General features: G+C 42.2%; 1 protein-coding gene and 1 pseudogene across 1 annotated transcript; both read right to left on the bottom strand.

The window, feature by feature from the left end:
• Positions 1 to 4,108: 4,108 nt before the first annotated feature.
• Positions 4,109 to 5,106, bottom strand: LOC137526116 (ATP-dependent DNA helicase pif1-like). Its single transcript, XM_068247334.1, is given in 2 exon segments — positions 4,109 to 4,503; positions 4,506 to 5,106. Coding segments are annotated over 2 exon segments (996 nt in total).
• Positions 5,107 to 6,139: 1,033 nt separating this feature from the next.
• Positions 6,140 to 15,803, bottom strand: LOC137526115 (uncharacterized; annotated as a pseudogene).
• Between the last annotated feature and the right edge of the window lie 1,782 nt (positions 15,804 to 17,585).

Genomic DNA, 17,585 nt, shown 5'->3' with positions numbered 1-17,585 from the left:
CCCACCCAGATGAACCCTCTTCCCCACCCAAAGTGGCACCCTCCTCCCCACCCAGATGCACCCTCCTCCCCACCCAAAGTGGCACCCTCCTCCCCACCCAGATGCACCCTCCTCCCCACCCAAAGTGGCACCCTCCTCCCCACCCAGATGCACCCTCCTCCCCACCCAAAGTTGGCACCCTCCTCCCCACCCTACCCACCCAAAGTGGCACCCTCCTCCCCACCCAAAGTGGCACCCTCCTCCCCACCCAGATGCACCCTCCTCCCCACCCTCCCCACCCAAAGTGGCACCCTCCTCCCCACCCAGATGCACCCTCCTCCCCACCCAGATGCACCCTCCTCCCCACCCTCCCTACCCAAAGTGGCACCCTCCTCCCCACCCAGATGCACCCTCCTCCCCACCCAAAGTGGCACCCTCCTCCCTACCCAAAGTGGCACCCTCCTCCCCACCCTAAGTGGCACCCTCCTTTCCACCCCTGGGCACCCTACTCTCCACCCAGTGGTACCCTCCTCCGCACCCATGGGCACCCTCCTCTCAACCCAGATGCATCCTCCTCCCCACCCATTGGCACTCTACTTTCCCCCTAGTAGCACCCTCCACCCCATCCATGTGCACCCTACTCTCCACCCACAGGCACCTTCCTCCCACCCATGTGCACCCTACTCTCCACCCACAGGCACCTTCCTCCCACCCAGTGGCACCCTCCTCCCCACCCATGGACACCCTACTCTCCACCCATGGGCACCCACCTCCCCACCCACAATGGCACCCTGCTCCCCACCTACTGGCACCCTCCTCCTCACCCAGTGGCACCCACCTCCTCCCCACGGGCACCTTCCTCCCCACCCAGTGGCACCCTTCTCCCAATCCACTGGCACCCTCCTCCCTCCCATTGTCACGCTCCTGCAAAAGCAGGGGTGTGGCTTAAGGCCGTGCAGGGGGCGTGGCTTAAGTGTCCCTCTTTGGCATTTTCAAAAGTTGGGAGGTATGGGTTAAGTAAACACAACAGGTACTGGGTATATGCAGTACTGGGTAGTACAATGTGCAGCTCCCTGTCACACACACAGGCAGTCAGTCACTGAATGTGCTGGGCTGCTGGCAGTGGCACACACACTATCAATTAGCAAGGCTGGGCATGCAACAAAAGTGTCAGTTTGACACACAGTGAAAAAAAAAAAAAAGTACAGGATGAGCTCTGACAAAAGCTAGGGTGCTATAAAGCAATAACAATCAGCCAGGAGCAAACTAAGCAGCCAAGAACCTAACTAATCTGTCCCTAGAAGAACAAGTCTGCAGCAGCTGTCCCTTTCCTCTCACTAGCAGGCACACGAGTGAGTGTGATGGCCGCCGGAGCCTGCCTTATATAAGGGGGGGTGGGGCTCCAGGGCTTACTGTAGCCTGAATGGCTACAATGTGCCTGCTGACTGTGATGCAGAGGGTCAAAGTTGACCCTCATAGTGCATTATGGGGCGAATCGAACTTCCGTAAAAGTTCACCTGGCGCAGGCGAACACGAACCACCGATGTTCGCATGGAACCGTTCGCCGGCGAACCTTTCGCTACACCTCTATACATCAATTTAAAAAAAATATTTTGTAAATGAAATTTTGAACATTAATCTTTTTTTAAATATATCTAAAGGATAAATATTATCATTAGCCTACAGTTTCATCATCATCCCCCCCCCCCCTACCCCCCTTAGTTTTAAGGTGTGTTTTCTGCCTTTAACACTAGGTTTCATTTTACGATTTCTAAATAGCACCCATACTCCTCTAAAATTATTGGAAAACTGCTATGAAAAATGAGAAGTGTGGTCCACATCTACCCAAGTGTTTTTATTCAAATTTGTGTTGACGCACCATGTTCTGTTATGCTCATATCTGCTGTTTAAAACAAAACCAATAAAACTCTTTGAAAATAAAGGATAAATATTATAAGGTAGGTTTCAACTGCAGGGATGTGCACTGGAAAAAGTGTGTTTTTACTAAAGTTTGACCACATTGGTTCTAGCGCCCGTTAATTTAACAGGCTTTATATCTAGTATATACAGGATCTTCTCAAAAAATTAGCATATCATGATAAAGTTCATTATTTTCTGTAATGTACTGATAAACATTAGACTTTCATATATTTTAGATTCAAATACACACAACTGAAGTAGTTCAAGCCTTTTATTGTTTTAATATTGATGATTTTGGCATACAGCTCATGAAAACCCAAAATTCCTATCTCAAAAAATTAGCATATTTCATCCGACCAATAAAAGAAAAGTGTTTTTAAAACAAAAAAAAGTCAACCTTCAAATAATTATGTTCAGTTATGCACTCAATACTTGGTCGGGAATCCTTTTGCAGAAATGACTGCTTCAATGCGGCGTGGCATGGAGGCAATCAGCCTGTGGCACTGCTCAGGTGTTATGGAGGCCCAGGATACTTTGATAGCGGCCTTAAGCTCATCCAGAGTGTTGGGTCTTGCGTCTCTCAACTGTCTCTTCACAATATCCAACAGATTCTCTATGGGGTTCAGGTCAGAAGAGTTGGCAGGCCAATTGAGCACAGTAATACCATGGTCAGTAAACCATTTACCAGTGGTTTTGGCACTGTGAGCAGGTGCCAGGTCGTGCTGAAAAATGAAATCTTCATCTCCATAAAGCTTTTCAGCAGATGGAAGCATGAACCCACTTTTGAACCAGAAACACCAGCAGAAGCACCTGACCTGGGCTACAGACAAGCTGCACTGGACTGTTGCTCAGTGGTCCAAAGTATTTTTTTCGGATGAAAGCAACGTTTACATGTCATTCGGAAATCAAGATCCCAGAGTCTGGAGGAAGACTGGGGAGAGGGAAATGCCAAAATGCCTGAAGTCCAGTGTCAAGTACCCACAGTCAGTGATGGTCTGGGGTGCCATGTCAGCTGCTGGTGTTGGTCCATTGTGTTTTATCAAGGGCAGGGTCAATGCAGCTAGCTATCAGGAGATTTTGGAGCACTTCATGCTTCCATCTGCTGAAAAGCTTTATGGAGATGAAGATTTCATTTTTCAGCACGACCTGGCACCTGCTCACAGTGCCAAAACCACTAGTAAATGGTTTACTGACCATGGTATTACTGTGCTCAATTGGCCTGCCAACTCTCCTGACCTGAACCCCATAGAGAATCTGTGGGATATTGTGAAGAGAAAGTTGAGAGATGCAAGACCCAACACTCTGGATGAGCTTAAGGCCGCTATCAAAGAATCCTGGGCCTCCATAACACCTGAGCAGTGCCACAGGCTGATTGCCTCCATGCCATGCCGCATTGAAGCAGTCATTTCTGCAACAGGATTCCCGACCAAGTATTGAGTGCATATCTGAACATAATTATTTAAAGGTTGACTTTTTTTGTTTTAAAAACACTTTTCTTTTATTGGTCGGATGAAATATGCTAATTTTTTGAGATAGGAATTTGGGGTTTTCATGAGCTGTATGCCAAAATCATCAATGTGAAAACAATAAAAGGCTTGTACTACTTCAGTTGTGTGTATTTGAATCTAAAATATATGAAAGTCTAATGTTTATCAGTACATTACAGAAAATAATGAACTTTATCACAATATGCTAATTTTTTGAGAAGATCCTGTATATATATATATATATATATATATATATATATATATATATACATATATATATATATATATATATATACATATATATATATATATATATACATATATATATATATATATATACATATATATATATATATATATACATATATATATATATATATATATATATACATATATATATATATATATATACATATATATATATATATATATATATATACATATATATATATATATATATACATATATATATATATATACATATATATATATATATATATACATATATATATATATATATATATATATACATATATATATATATATATATACATATATATATATATATATATATATATATATATATATATATATATATATATATATATATATAGTTATAAAAGTTGCTTAACTGCAAACTTTTTTTGTACAAATTGTAAATATACAAAATCAGAACTTTTTATTTTATTTCAAAAATTATTTTTTTTTGTTAGGTGAAGTTTCTATAAAATTTCTTTATGGACAACATTCCTTGTGAATATTCTATCAGAGTTTGCCAATAGTTTGCCTTGGTCAGGGCCTTCTACAATCTTCACCATGACATCAGAAAAACTCCTAACTCTTGATAATGCTACATATAACTGACCATGGCTGAATACCGGTTCTGGCAAGTAAATGCCAACTTTTTCCAAGGTTTGTCCCTGAGCTTTATTAATTGACATGGCAAAGGCTAATGTTACAGGAAATTGTATTCTTCGTAAGACAAAAGGTAAATCGGTGGATGAAGGAGCCAAATCTATACGGGGAATAAAGACTATATCTCCTTCTGCTGAACCTGTTATTACTTGAGCAATCATAAGGTTGTTCTTAAGATGTTTGACAATGAGGCACATTGCACAATCCTTTTTTTAGTGTTTATATTTCTAAGGAGCATAATTATAGCGCCTTGCTTAAGGTTGAGTTTATGCTTAGGCATACCACTTGGGGTTAGCTCATTGAGGAACTCAATTGTATAATTTTGAATATCTTCCTCACTTGAGTCATCAATTGAGTTTGAGCTGAGGTATGTCACTGTATCTCCTTCTAAAATGTCGAGCACCTCTTCATTTATGGTGTTTACATCAGAGTTCTTTGGACAAAGGATAGACTTTGTTGCTAATTTAGGGACTTCAGCAACAGGAATTTTATCTCCAAAAAAGTATTTTACAATATCCCCTGTGCATACAATTTGGTAAGGAATTTCAATTATGTCTTCAGGTAAACCATCAATCTGTGGTGTATCACCATTGCCAACTTTAATCAGCCAGTTGCTGAAATCAATGTCAACAGAGCGAATGTTGTTTTTAAGTTTGAGTACTTGGAAATTAGTCCACAGTTTATTATTTTTAATACAGGCCTCAACAATTTTTGTCCGGTCACCGTGAGGTACCACAGGGAGTGTTTGTCTGAAATCTCCTCCAAGTAAGAATACTTTTCCTCCAAATGGTTTGTTGTTGTCCATTATTTCTTGAAGCAGTCTGTCAATCACTAAGGGCCCGTTTCCACTAGTGCGGTGCGAATCGCTGGGATTCCACCGCTGACAAAATCGCATGCGGATGCGATTCCGCATGCGATTTTTGCCGCGATTTCGCATGCGATTTCGCATAGGCAGGCTATCAGCGATTTTAACCATGTCACTGCCTGGCTCAATGTACATTAGTTTTAGTGCGATTTCGCGTAAACGCATGTGCGTTTTCCCCTATTAAATACATTGCCTGCGAATCGCCTGCATTCCACACGCAGGCGAATTCTGCTGGCCCTACCGTGCAGAAAAATCCTGCACAGAAAAACGCACCAAAAAACTGACAAGTGGAAACAGTCTCATCCACTTGTATTAGTTATGCGAATCCGCATGCAGACAACGCATGCGGATTCGCTCTAGTGGAAACGGGCCCTAAGAGCTACAGAGGGGGCCATAGTACATTCATCCCAAATGACTATTTTAGTGTTCCTTAAAAGTTCAGCATCAACAGAATTCAGACGTACATTTGATGTTGTATTTTCAACTATAGGCACAGGTAACTTGAACTGGGATTGGTATGTTCTTCCACCCTCAAGAAGATTGGCTGCTATACCTGTGGAGGCTACAGGTAGTGCAATGTTTCCTTGTCCACGAACTGTGCTGAGTAGGGTCTTGTAAGGCCCCGTTTCCACTATCGCGGTTTCCGCCGCGATTCCGCAGAGTTTCCCCGCACATGAAGCGCACTGGGAAACTGTCATAGGGGATAATGGCGCCGCGGCCAAATTGCTTGCGGGAGCAATTCGGCCGAAACCCCCCCGCAGAATTCGCGGCGGAGGCTGTGAATCCCATAGCCGTGCATGGCACGGCTCAAGGGATTCGCCTCCCATCCCGCCCACCCGCACTAGTGGAAACGAGCCCTAAAGATATGTTTTACCACTACCTCCTGGTCCATCTATGAAAAAACTATGGTTGCAAAGATTGACATTTTCAGTCGCTGTCATTATAATTTCTAAAGCTGATTTTTGCTCTATGTTTAGTGTACTTGCCATTTCTTCAGCTTTTTGTTTTTCAAAGGCTTGGTTGAAGGTATCTGCAAATAAGTCTGACTTTGGCATTGTAGATGGCAATCCGAAATCCTCACATTTTTTTCCATGGAGTCGTAAAATGTTACATATTTCCTGTAGTGCGATAGAACGGCATATTGTGCATTCAGCATTGTGATGATAGGTTTGTGAACTATATCTTCAGTGAGGTACTGTTCAAATTTTATGAAAAGATCATTCATGTTCTGTAGGGAGGCAAATATGCAAATGTACGCAAATAACTCTCTTAGTTGTTTTGGCATGTTGTATTGGATGGCATCTTCTAAAGTGTTCTCCCACACTTGTTCATCATTAATGAGGCCTCTTTCTTTTGCAGCATCTTGGAAACTGGAGTAGATATTTCCATTAACAGTCCTTAGATCTTCAAACGATGTTGCACCAGAAACATGTAGCAATAGGAGACGCAGGCAGTAGCATTCTATATCTGATGATAAACTCACAGAATACATACGTCCAATGACTTTTTCTGCACCCCGCTGACGTAATTTCCAAGTACTGCTTTCAGAGTCAGACACATAGTGTAATGGAATGTCTGAGTATAATGTACTCCTTGCTTGCTTTTGCTCCTGATTTAATTTAAACCAAGCCGTCAATTGAGTATTTCGTGCTGAAGCTCTCTGGGCCGCTGTGTTGATGTCATTAGGATTGAAAAATACTGGTTGTTCATCAGTCAGATGCACCGCTAACCTATGTATGGTATGTGATTGGTAATGCATTTCAAACCCATTTAAACACCATGGTGCTTCTGGAGCACTGACATATCTTGAATCCATGTAGATCTTAATTTCATCATGATTTAAAGTGCCTTCTTGTTGAATCACAACATTTGCACAATCATGACCTTTGTACACATATTTAAAAAGGTATTTGACACTTTTTATGGATGCGCAGACTTCATCATTAATGTGGTAAAAAGCAACAGCAAACATATAAATCCTGCCATTGCTTTATATGTTTGCTGTTGCTTTAAATGTTTGCTTTGTATGTTTGCCTTGCGTTGTTATATGTTCCCGAACTGCCATTTGCCATGTGAACCACAAGCAATTCCGGGCACACCAATCGGTGTACTTGGCGACAATAAAGATGATTCTGATTCTGATTCTGATTCTGGTAATTGTACTTGAGGGCTAGATATGGATTATATGGTACAACCCAGCGGTTATCAATTGGCTTCCCGTTAACAATTGAAGTATTGTTAGAGTTTCTTCTTTTGTATTTTGGATATCCATTGGCATTTGCTGAAGTATTTTCCTGAAATTGTTTTGGAAATTCCTTAGTGCATTTGTCATTTGACATACATGGTGCATTAGGATTGAGTGGTCCGCATGGTCCATGAATCATATGTTTTGTAACAATGGCATATAAGCGAGGAGTGATGTTTATATTTGGGATTTCTGCAGATTCAATGTTGCCTATTAGTTCTTCTGTTTTGGGTTTACTGTCATCTTTAAGAATGAGTAGTAGAGCGACTTCCGGTTCCGGCGCCCTGGAAGGACGACGCTAGGCTAGGAGCTCCAGCGCAGATCCCCTCTCCGCCCGATCTATATGCCAGAGAAAGTGCCCCACGCTACATCACCTGGCTAGCAGCGAAACACTGCACCTCCCGGAGACACACAAGGTCGCTGTATGGACTGCTACCTCACTCGCGCCGAGCGCCGAGAGAAGAACGCCACCCCCGCCCCAAAGATGGCGCCGAAGGCCAAAGACAAGGAGGCGCGCGGGCGATCCAACTCCACCAGACGCAATCAGGACTGGTCCGAGGACACAAACGAAAGAGAATGGGACTCTGACTCGGAGGGCACAGCGGATGGAGGTGAGCAACCTATTAAATATGCCAAACTAGCAAAAGCGGTGGTGGACCAGCTAAGGCCCGATCTGGAGGCCATGATCCAAGCGGCCCTCACGCAGTCGCTAAAAAAAATACATAAAGATCTGCAGGCACACGCTTCCAGATTAAATCAAGCAGAAAAGCGAATATCAACAGTTGAGGATGATAATGCGTCACATGACAAATCGATACAAACACTGCAGAAAGAGAACAAGGAGATGCATGACAAATTACAGGACCTAGAAAACAGATCCAGACGCAGCAACCTGCGCATAGTGGGATTGCCGGAGTCATATGCACCAACAACATTATCCAAAATCTGCGCTGAATCAATCCCAAACCTTTTGGACCTTGAAGGCATACACAAAGTAGAAAGAGCTCACAGAGTGGGTCCACCACAAGCAGCCACTAACAAAAAAGGTCCAAGGGTGATTATGGAAAAATATTTAGATTACGCAGAAAAAGCTGAGATACTCCGTACATACCGATTAAAAGGTCAAGATCTGGAGTTTGAAGGCCATAGACTTAGACTTTTCAATGATTTCTCGCTGGAGATCTCAAAACTACGACAAAAATTCAACGCAGCCTGCGCTGAATGCGTCCACCGACAGTGGAAGTTCACCCTGCTATATCCCGCTATATTAAAGTGCACTGACAATGATGAAGTGACAAGAGTCTTCAAGACCCCTCAAGAGGCGGAATCCTTCTTCTTTAAAAAAAAGGGCACGACAGATTCCCAAACGTCACCTGATCACAATGATGATGACTCCTGAGGGAACCTCTTCAAAGCTTTTAGTGTGGCATGGGGCGCTGCATAAGCTGTTTCTTTACTTTAATCAGGTTCTAACTGACTTAATATATCTCTGAACTATTTCGCTGAGAAATTCGTAGAAAACAAATACATGTTAAGATGAAGATAGGATTTTAGTGGTTGGAGGGGGGATCGTGTTATTAGCTGGAACTGCCTGCCACGCTAATCCCCCAGGGGAAGAAGTGAAGTCATCTTAGTTTTTATACTTCATCCCTTAGTTTACTTTAAGGTGCCTGTTAATTTAGGTGTAGAGGATGAAAGTCCATAGTTTAGCACTCTGTTTAACAGTTGTTATTTGGGGATGGGGTTGGGGTATTTTAGTTAAGCGGTTAGCTAACAACAGGGAGGGGTGTCACCATCTCATAGGGAAATGTCGTAGTAGCTGCTTGTTTTCCAATATTGTCTATGCTGCATTCGGGCTCTGGCACATCTTCTTAATTGACAAATGACTATAGTTATCTGCAGTTGGAACGTCAAAGGGCTACGCTCTCCTCGCAAGCGCTCAATGGTCTTGCGACACCTAAAAAAATTGCGAGTGGAAATAGCGTTATTCCAAGAAACCCATTTATCTTCAGAGCACTTTTACTATATGAAAAAACAATGGGTGGGAAAAGTAATAGGCTCACCCTCAACTGAGAGGAAAGCCGGGGTGCTTATACTCCTACATAAAAATTTCAAGGGCAAAATATTCGACTACCAGTCAGATGAAGGGGGAAGATGGGTGAGAGTTCGCATGCAGTTGGGCAATGAAATACTAAATCTTTTGAATGTTTATGGGCCAAATGGAGATAATTCAATGTTTATGGAGAAAATCAGTAGCTTAGTTCTTCAAGACAACTCAACCAACTGGATAGTTGGCGGAGATTTTAACACGGTAATGAATCCTGTCGAGGATAGATCCACAAAAACCCCAGTACCTGCAGCCTACCAGAAAAAAGCTGATCATCTTAGGGCGTTTGCACAAGACGCACGGCTGTGTGACATTTGGAGAGTGCTGCACCCGTGGGAGAGATCATATACGTTCTATTCGGCTCCACATGATTTGTGGACCAGGATAGATTCTTTTCTATTATCAGACAGAGTTGTCACACGGGTGTTGCACTCAGACATATTAGATATGGTCATTTCTGATCATTCCCCAATAGTTCTTTCAATAAAAGAATACACCCCGAGGGGCACAGATATTTTGTGGAAGTTCCCAGTACAATTATATCATGACGAACAGTTTGCGGAACTCCTTAAACAATGGTGGCATGAATATAAACAAGATAACAAACAGCATATAACAGATGCTAGGTTATTCTGGGAAGCAGCTAAACCTGTCCTTCGAGGGAGGATTATAGCCTTTTTGACAGGAAAAAGGAAAGAAGCACAAAATAACTACCTAAAAGCAATAAGGGAAGCCAGGGAAGCGTTAGCCAAATTTCAGTCCCATCCCAACCCAGTAACTAAGCTAGAATGGACAAAAAAGAAATTGGAGACAGATTCCTGGCTTAAAGCGAAAGAGAACATTTGTGGAACATACAAAGAAATTAGATTTAGGAGATATGGCAACAAAATGAGTAAAATACTCAGCAATATTGTTAAAGGCCCCTACCCCCCCTGTAATATCTCTGCAATTAGAAGCAACTCGGGTCAACTTCTCTCAGATCCTAAACAAATAAATAATCAGTTCCAGCAATACTATGCCAAACTTTATAGTGAAACATCCCCAAATGACCATTCGTCCCAAATAAACGAAATGCTCCAACACATCTCATTGCCCTCACTGTCCCCTGAGGACATACTCGCGCTTAACGCAGATATCTCTCAAGAGGACATACTACTAACAATTAAAAACCTACCCAATCATAAATCACCAGGCCCAGATGGCCTGTCCCCAGAGTTCTTTAAACTCCATAAGGCAGAGATTGCACCACCTCTCCAAAACATGTTTAATACTATTCTCAAAGATGGCCAGATGCCTACTTCGGCCAAGTCTGCGCACATCAAACTGCTCCCTAAGCCAGGAAAAGACAAGTCAGATCCGGCAGCGTATCGGCCCATATCTTTAATAAACCAGGATATCAAAATCCTAACAAAGATTATGGTCGATAGGCTGGCGGGTCTTATACATAAACTCATAAGTCCTGCCCAAGCGGGGTTCATCAGAAATAGATCAGCGGTCATGAATATCAGAAAAGTCTTAACGGTCCTAGATCATACAAAAGCGTACCCAATCACGAGTAAATATTATGCGTTATTACTATTAGATGCCGAAAAGGTTTTCGACGATGTTAAATGCAACTGGCTAAAAGCAGTCCTAAGCAAAATGAACTTCCAAGGCTCCTTTTGCAATTTATTAAAGGCACTACAAGACAATCCTAATGCTCAAATGTATACATCTGGGTTTCTTTCATCTCGTTTCAATTTAGAGAAAGGCACACATCAAGGGTGTCCCTTATCACCTTTATTATTTAACCTAGCCCTGGAACCTTTACTTCGTATACTACATGACCAAATCGCAGGCATACCAATTGGAAGGGAAACTGTCACCCATGCTGCCTTTGCTGATGACCTTCTCCTATTCATGGCCAAACCACACACTGAGCTTCACAAAATATTAAATATTATCGAGAAAGTGGGTACCCTGAGTGGGTTTAAAATTAATCTGAGTAAAAGTGAACTCCTATGTCTGTCATGCCGATCAGAATTGCACAAAATCATGAGAGATCCACCAATTCCCATCAAAAACCAGGTTAAATACCTAGGTATTAACTTCACAAGAGATCCTGATTTACTATATAGCCTAAACTACACCCCTCTTTTCACTCATATAAAGCATAAATTAGAACACTGGCAGAACCTACCAATTAACCTGATGGGCAGGGCCGCAATTCTAAAATCAATGTGCTTCGGCAAACTACTATACCCTCTCCAAACAATTCCTTTATTAATAGGACACAAGGATATCCAGCTAGTAGAGAAAGCTTTTAATAAACTTTTATGGAGAGGCCGTAAAGTTAGGATAGCGTATGAGAAACTAAAACTACCTAAAGACTGGGGAGGGCTGGGCTTACCCAATATAAGGTCATATAATCTGGCTTGCTTATTTCGACATGTTAGAGACTGGGAAAGACAGTCCAGTATATATTCCAACTATGCCCTGGAGGGGGCGTTCATGGAGCCTTGGCTTCCTATGGCGGTCCTTCACACTCCATATAAAAATCTTCCCTTTCGACTCAAACACAGTAGGATGGTCAGGGATACCTGGGCTTCATGGAAAGAAATCCGGAAAATATTTTCACAGCCGGCCACAGTGTCAAAATATATGCCCATGTGGGGTCATCCAGGGTTCCCCCCCAGCATATCTCATAGTGGGTTCCTAGCATGGGAAACAATGGGTATCATGAAATTAGGGAACCTATGGTATTTCAAAAAGAATAGATGGTACAACTTTTTAGAACTGAGAGCTCTTTATGGCATACCCAAATCGCACTTTCTCTTTTTTGCTCAACTGAAATCTTTCCTGTCAGGTCTAGGAGACAATATGGCGGATAAAATGAATGTTAATTCCTTTGACAATTTTTTTAACCCACAGAGATCAAAAATGTCTTTATCTGAGATCCAAGAACGGATTACAAGGCCATTCATAGAAAAAAAAAGCTCTCCACAACTTTTCCTCCTGGATTAAAGATACTCAGAATGAAAACATTAATTCTCAAATTATAGAAGGAAATAACACAGTCCGCACTTTGATCTTAGATGAGTCTTGGAGAGAATCTCATTTCAAAATGATCCACCACGCTAAATATGCATTCAATATAAAATATAAATCACCACCTTCAAATTATCGGCCATATTGTCCCAAATGTTCACTCCCAAATGCGAATATGTTTCACTGTTTATGGTCCTGTGAAGTAGTGAGTCTATTTTGGAAAAAGATCCAAAAATATATAACAGAAATGTGTAAATGTAAGATTGATCTGACTCCCCAACTGTGTCTTTTTAACTACTATGAGTGACTCCTCAATTACCCCATCAAACGATGCCAGGTCAAGGAAAAAGGGTTTACCCCCATTGACACATGTGATTATCATTGCTGCGCGTAAAGTGCTATATAATAAATGGATATATGCAAGTCCACCAACCACATGGGATGTTAAACAAGAACTTCTCCACATGTTCCACTTGGACAACATAGAAACACAAATGCATAAAGAAAAAATGACAACGCGTTTTTTTCGGACTTGGAAACTCTTTATTACATACTCCTTCACAACAAAGGACATAAGAGATATTATGACTCCATTCAAGTATACAGCTTGGTATGCTAAAAGAGACTTGTCCGGAGAATTGGGCAAATTAAAAATATAGGAGAGAGGCTCCAGGTATGATGTATGCCTGAAGGGCACGGGAAGCTACCTTAAAGAGAAATGCCGCATAGAGTTTAAAATGAGATGGTGACAAGGGGGGGGGGGGGGGGGGGGGGAGGGGGGGCTAGGGAGGTCTGGGAGGAAAACAGAAAAAAGAATTGTGAAGTGTCGACATCTTATAGCTCCAAGAGGCAAGGATAACCAATATTATATGTGATTGTAATGTGACCATTATACCATAAGATATGTAACCTGAGTCTTGCCTCCTGCGCGAGGACAACTGTACCTTTTTTACACTCTATAATAAAAATTTGTTATAAAAAAAAAAAAAAGAATGAGTAGTATGTGAGCATGTGGTAATCCCCTCTTTTGAAACTCTATTACGTAGTGTAACAATTGCTGGAACGATCTCCACGGTCAGCGCACAGCGCGTACGCTGACTCTGAGGCGATCTCCACAAGCGTACAGACAGAGGAGCCCAGTAATGGTGAAACACCTGTGGAGGAACAAACCCAGCCAGCAGGTGGAGCTGTGGAGCACAGAGAGACAACTCCTCTGAACAGTCCACAAATGACAAGCAGAAATTGCTCAATGCGAATGCAGCAATGAGCAATACATTAACAGGACAGGAACAGGAACAGATCCGCAATAGATCAGATGAATGTCTGATAGTAGACTTTGAGAAAACAGACATTCATCCACAGAGCAGTCACACTTGCCAGACAGAAATTGCTCAATGCGAATGCAGCAATGAGCAATACCTTAACAGGACATAACATAGTCAGTATACTTTATTTCTTGTGAGAAATACACATGTTTAGTGCACAGTAAAGTGGCGAACGCCATCAAGGCGGTAGCCCCACAGGGGGGAGCCCACTGGTGGCAGAGTATTCAAACAAACAGGAGTTGCACACACTAATACAATAATGAAAATAACAAAGAGGCACCAGTATGTGAAGCGATTGGTGCAAACAGTATATTGCTGACAGAGGCTCAGCGGCAACCTCTCCAGTGGCGAGGGCCCACTGGAGAGTAAGGGTAGTCAGACAGATCAGGTAGGCAACAACCGAGCAGATTGAGGCACAGAATCGTAAGACAAGCCCAGAGTAAAGTTTCAGGCAAGAAGTCGGCAACAAGGTCAGATAAGCAGAGGCACAGAATCGCGAGGCAGAAGGAGTAGCAGAACAGGCAAGAAGTCATACACAGATAAATACAATTGATATGTAATATACTACTGATTACAGCTATCAAAGGCCAATTACAATATACACGATGATATACAATAAATCTAGCTATGTGCAAATAGGCCCGGATCCTGCCGGGTTCAATGCACTAGGATCTAACTAAAGTCTGACCCAGGATTTGCAGTCCAAAGACTAACAAAATGTTGGGCGGGGAAGCAGACTCAGGAAGTGACATTTATGGATGAACGCACCAATCAGAGACAGACCTGTAAAAGGACAAGGCAGCAATCTCACTTAGCCTGCATGTCATAAGTTCATGCATGTCCATGCAAACAGCATAGCACTTGGATTCAGAATAACAAGCCATACCACAATGGAATGCGAATGAGATGCAAATGGACAATTCATTCATTGTAAATGTCAGAAAATCTCTGCAGACAGCAGCCAGCATAGTCTGGCTGCAGTAGTGTCTGAAGACAAAACAGACCTCACAAAGGAGATTATTACACGTAGACAATAGCTTTTGGTACTCCAAAAATATGTTTTTTACAGAGATCATCAATTAGAGCTTTTAGTTTCAGATTAAATACTCTTGCAACTAAATCTGGTCGTGCATCAGCAGTTTGACCATGTTGTAGGTTTTGAACAATCTCATCCCATTTGGGATTGCATGTCATTGTAATGAAAAGATCAGGTTTTTCATATTTTCTCACAATTGCCATTGCATCTTGATAATTTTGTAGCATGTTTCTTGGGCTACCTGCAAATGAGGAAGGTCAAATATATGTTTTTCCAGGAATGAGGCCCACCTCATTGGCTCCATTAACTAAATGGTCCATTAGTCCTGAGTATTTTTCTACTCGCAACCTTGGCTGATTTTGTCGTACAAAATTTAGTCTGTTGGATTCAGTTTTGACATATGCATCAACTATATACTGTTGTGTTAAAACGGCCAGCATTTAAGAAGGGGTTAAAAACATCTCTGATGGAAAGACGATACCCGTAATATTGCATTTGGGTGACTCTAATTCTAGGATTTCGTGTTTGATTTGTTAAACTTACTAAGGCTTGTGGTCTGTGTTGCAAAGGTATGTCAGTCCCCCAACTTTGATCACCATAAGGGAAGAGCAATGGATAAACCATGGGTTCTAGATTTGGGTAAAGGACACTAATTCTTTGAGTTCTTCTTTGGTTTATATCATCTGCACTCGCTTTGCAGTGTATAAGAAGATCTCTTTCAAGAGGAGGTTCGCCATCATCATTTTGAAAAATAAATGCAACGTCATTATGTTTTGGTGCATTGTAGCGTCTTTGGTCACTTCTGCGATCTCGCACTATTGTGATGGACACTTCCTTAATAACATTTCCAGTTCTTGCGGCATCCTCTTCATATTCTTTTTCAACTTGGTACAACATTTTTCATGCCTCTGCAAATGGATTTTTTTCTGCCATTAGTGTGCTTAGTATTGTCATAAGATCTGGATTGATTCCTATGTTTACTGAAATTTGCATTCTTTGCTCTGCAGCTTCAGAGGGATCTAAAATATACAATTGTGCATACTGTCTGTTTTGTCCCTGTTCTGGGTGCAGTGTTCCAGCTCTGTGACAAATTGATCCGTGAATTCGGAAACAATATGGAGGTCGAGTAATGTTTGCTCCCATAGAGGCAAATGCTAAAGCACTATTTATGGATCTAATATTTTCAAAGAAATTTTTGCTGTAATGATGCTGACCAATCATGAGCTGATGGATAAAAGGATCTGTACGGTTTGGTGGAAGATTTACTTTTCCTTTTGCGCAACATTGTGAAAATTTTTGATCTGATGGTCTTTCAGCTTCAAAATGTTTCGCACTACAAAAGTTGCAGATCTGATCTAAATATCCACATGTGTGAGCTCTAATCATGTCCTCATTAATGTTCTCCATTTCATTCAAAAGTGGAATTGTTTGCATTGCAGCCCTTGACTCTTGGGTTTGTACAATTTTCCTCTCTTGCCTTTGTCGTAATTCTTTTTTCCTCTGTTTCTTTCTGTTGTCGTATTTGTCTTTCATCTGGAGTCATGTTTGCTTTCCTAGCTCTGTCTTTCTGCACGTTGCTGACGTTTTTGGTTTTCTCTTTTGGCATTTCTCCTTTCCTCTGCAGAAATGGATTGTTTTTTTCTTTGAGTTAGTGTCTTGGCATCTTGTACTAGAATCTTTTTTCTGTTATCCTGTCTCTCTGGTTTGTGTTTTTTTGCTGCTGCATTAACCTCCCTGGCGGTAAGCCCGAGCTGAGCTCGGGCTATGCCGCGCAGGAGGATTTCTCAGGGTCTGCTGGGGCGATTCGCCCCATTCAAAGTGCTGTGCGCGCAGCCAGCACTTTGCAAGCCGCGCGCACAGCTCGATCGCCGCCGCTCTGCGGCGATCGCCCGCACGCAGCGGCTGAAGAGGCCCCCCCCCCGCCAGAGCCCTGCGCTGCCCGGATCAATGAGTTCCGGGCAGCGCTATGGGCTGGATCGAGTGCGCATGACGTCAGGCTGTCGGCTGACGTCCATGACGTCATGCCAATCGTCGCCATGGCGACAGGAGAAGCCAAACAGGGGAACGCGTTATATACGCGTTCCCCTGTTTGCTATTGATGCCGGCGACGATCGCACTAGAGGGCCACATGCGCCCTCTAGTGGTGTTTCATGTAGCTACCACTCTGGTAGCTTTACATGAAACCCCATTTTCAAAAATAAATTAACCGCCAGGGAGGTTAATTGTTGGTCAACCAGAGTCAGTTTTGCTCTATTTGCTCTGCGTCTTATGGTGTTTTTCTGTCGCTCATTTTGCTGTTCTTCAATAGATCTATTTGCTTGTCTTTTTATTTCTCTTTCAGTGTTTTGTTCACGCAATGCTAGTCGTTTTTCTGGGGTTAGATTTGCTCTACTTAATCTTTGTCTTTCAGTGCTTTTCTTACGTTCATTTTCTTGGGTTGTTTTTGATCTTTTGCTCTTATTTGATATTTTTTTCAGCGTTTTTTTGTCGTTCTTCAGTGGTTAGATTTGTTCTCCTTACTCTGTGTCTTTCAGTGTTTTTCTTTCGTTCATTTTCTTTGGTCTTTTTTGAGCTTTTTGCTCGTCTTAAGGTAGCCATACACTGGTCGATTTGCCATTAGATCGATCAGCTGACAGATCCCTATCTGATCGAATCTGATCAGAGAGGGATCGTATGGCT

Source organism: Hyperolius riggenbachi, chromosome 7, assembly GCF_040937935.1.
Source record: "Hyperolius riggenbachi isolate aHypRig1 chromosome 7, aHypRig1.pri, whole genome shotgun sequence".
In the NCBI taxonomy this organism is placed as follows: Eukaryota; Metazoa; Chordata; class Amphibia; order Anura; family Hyperoliidae; genus Hyperolius; species Hyperolius riggenbachi.
This window is presented reverse-complemented; position numbering and strand designations above follow the sequence as displayed.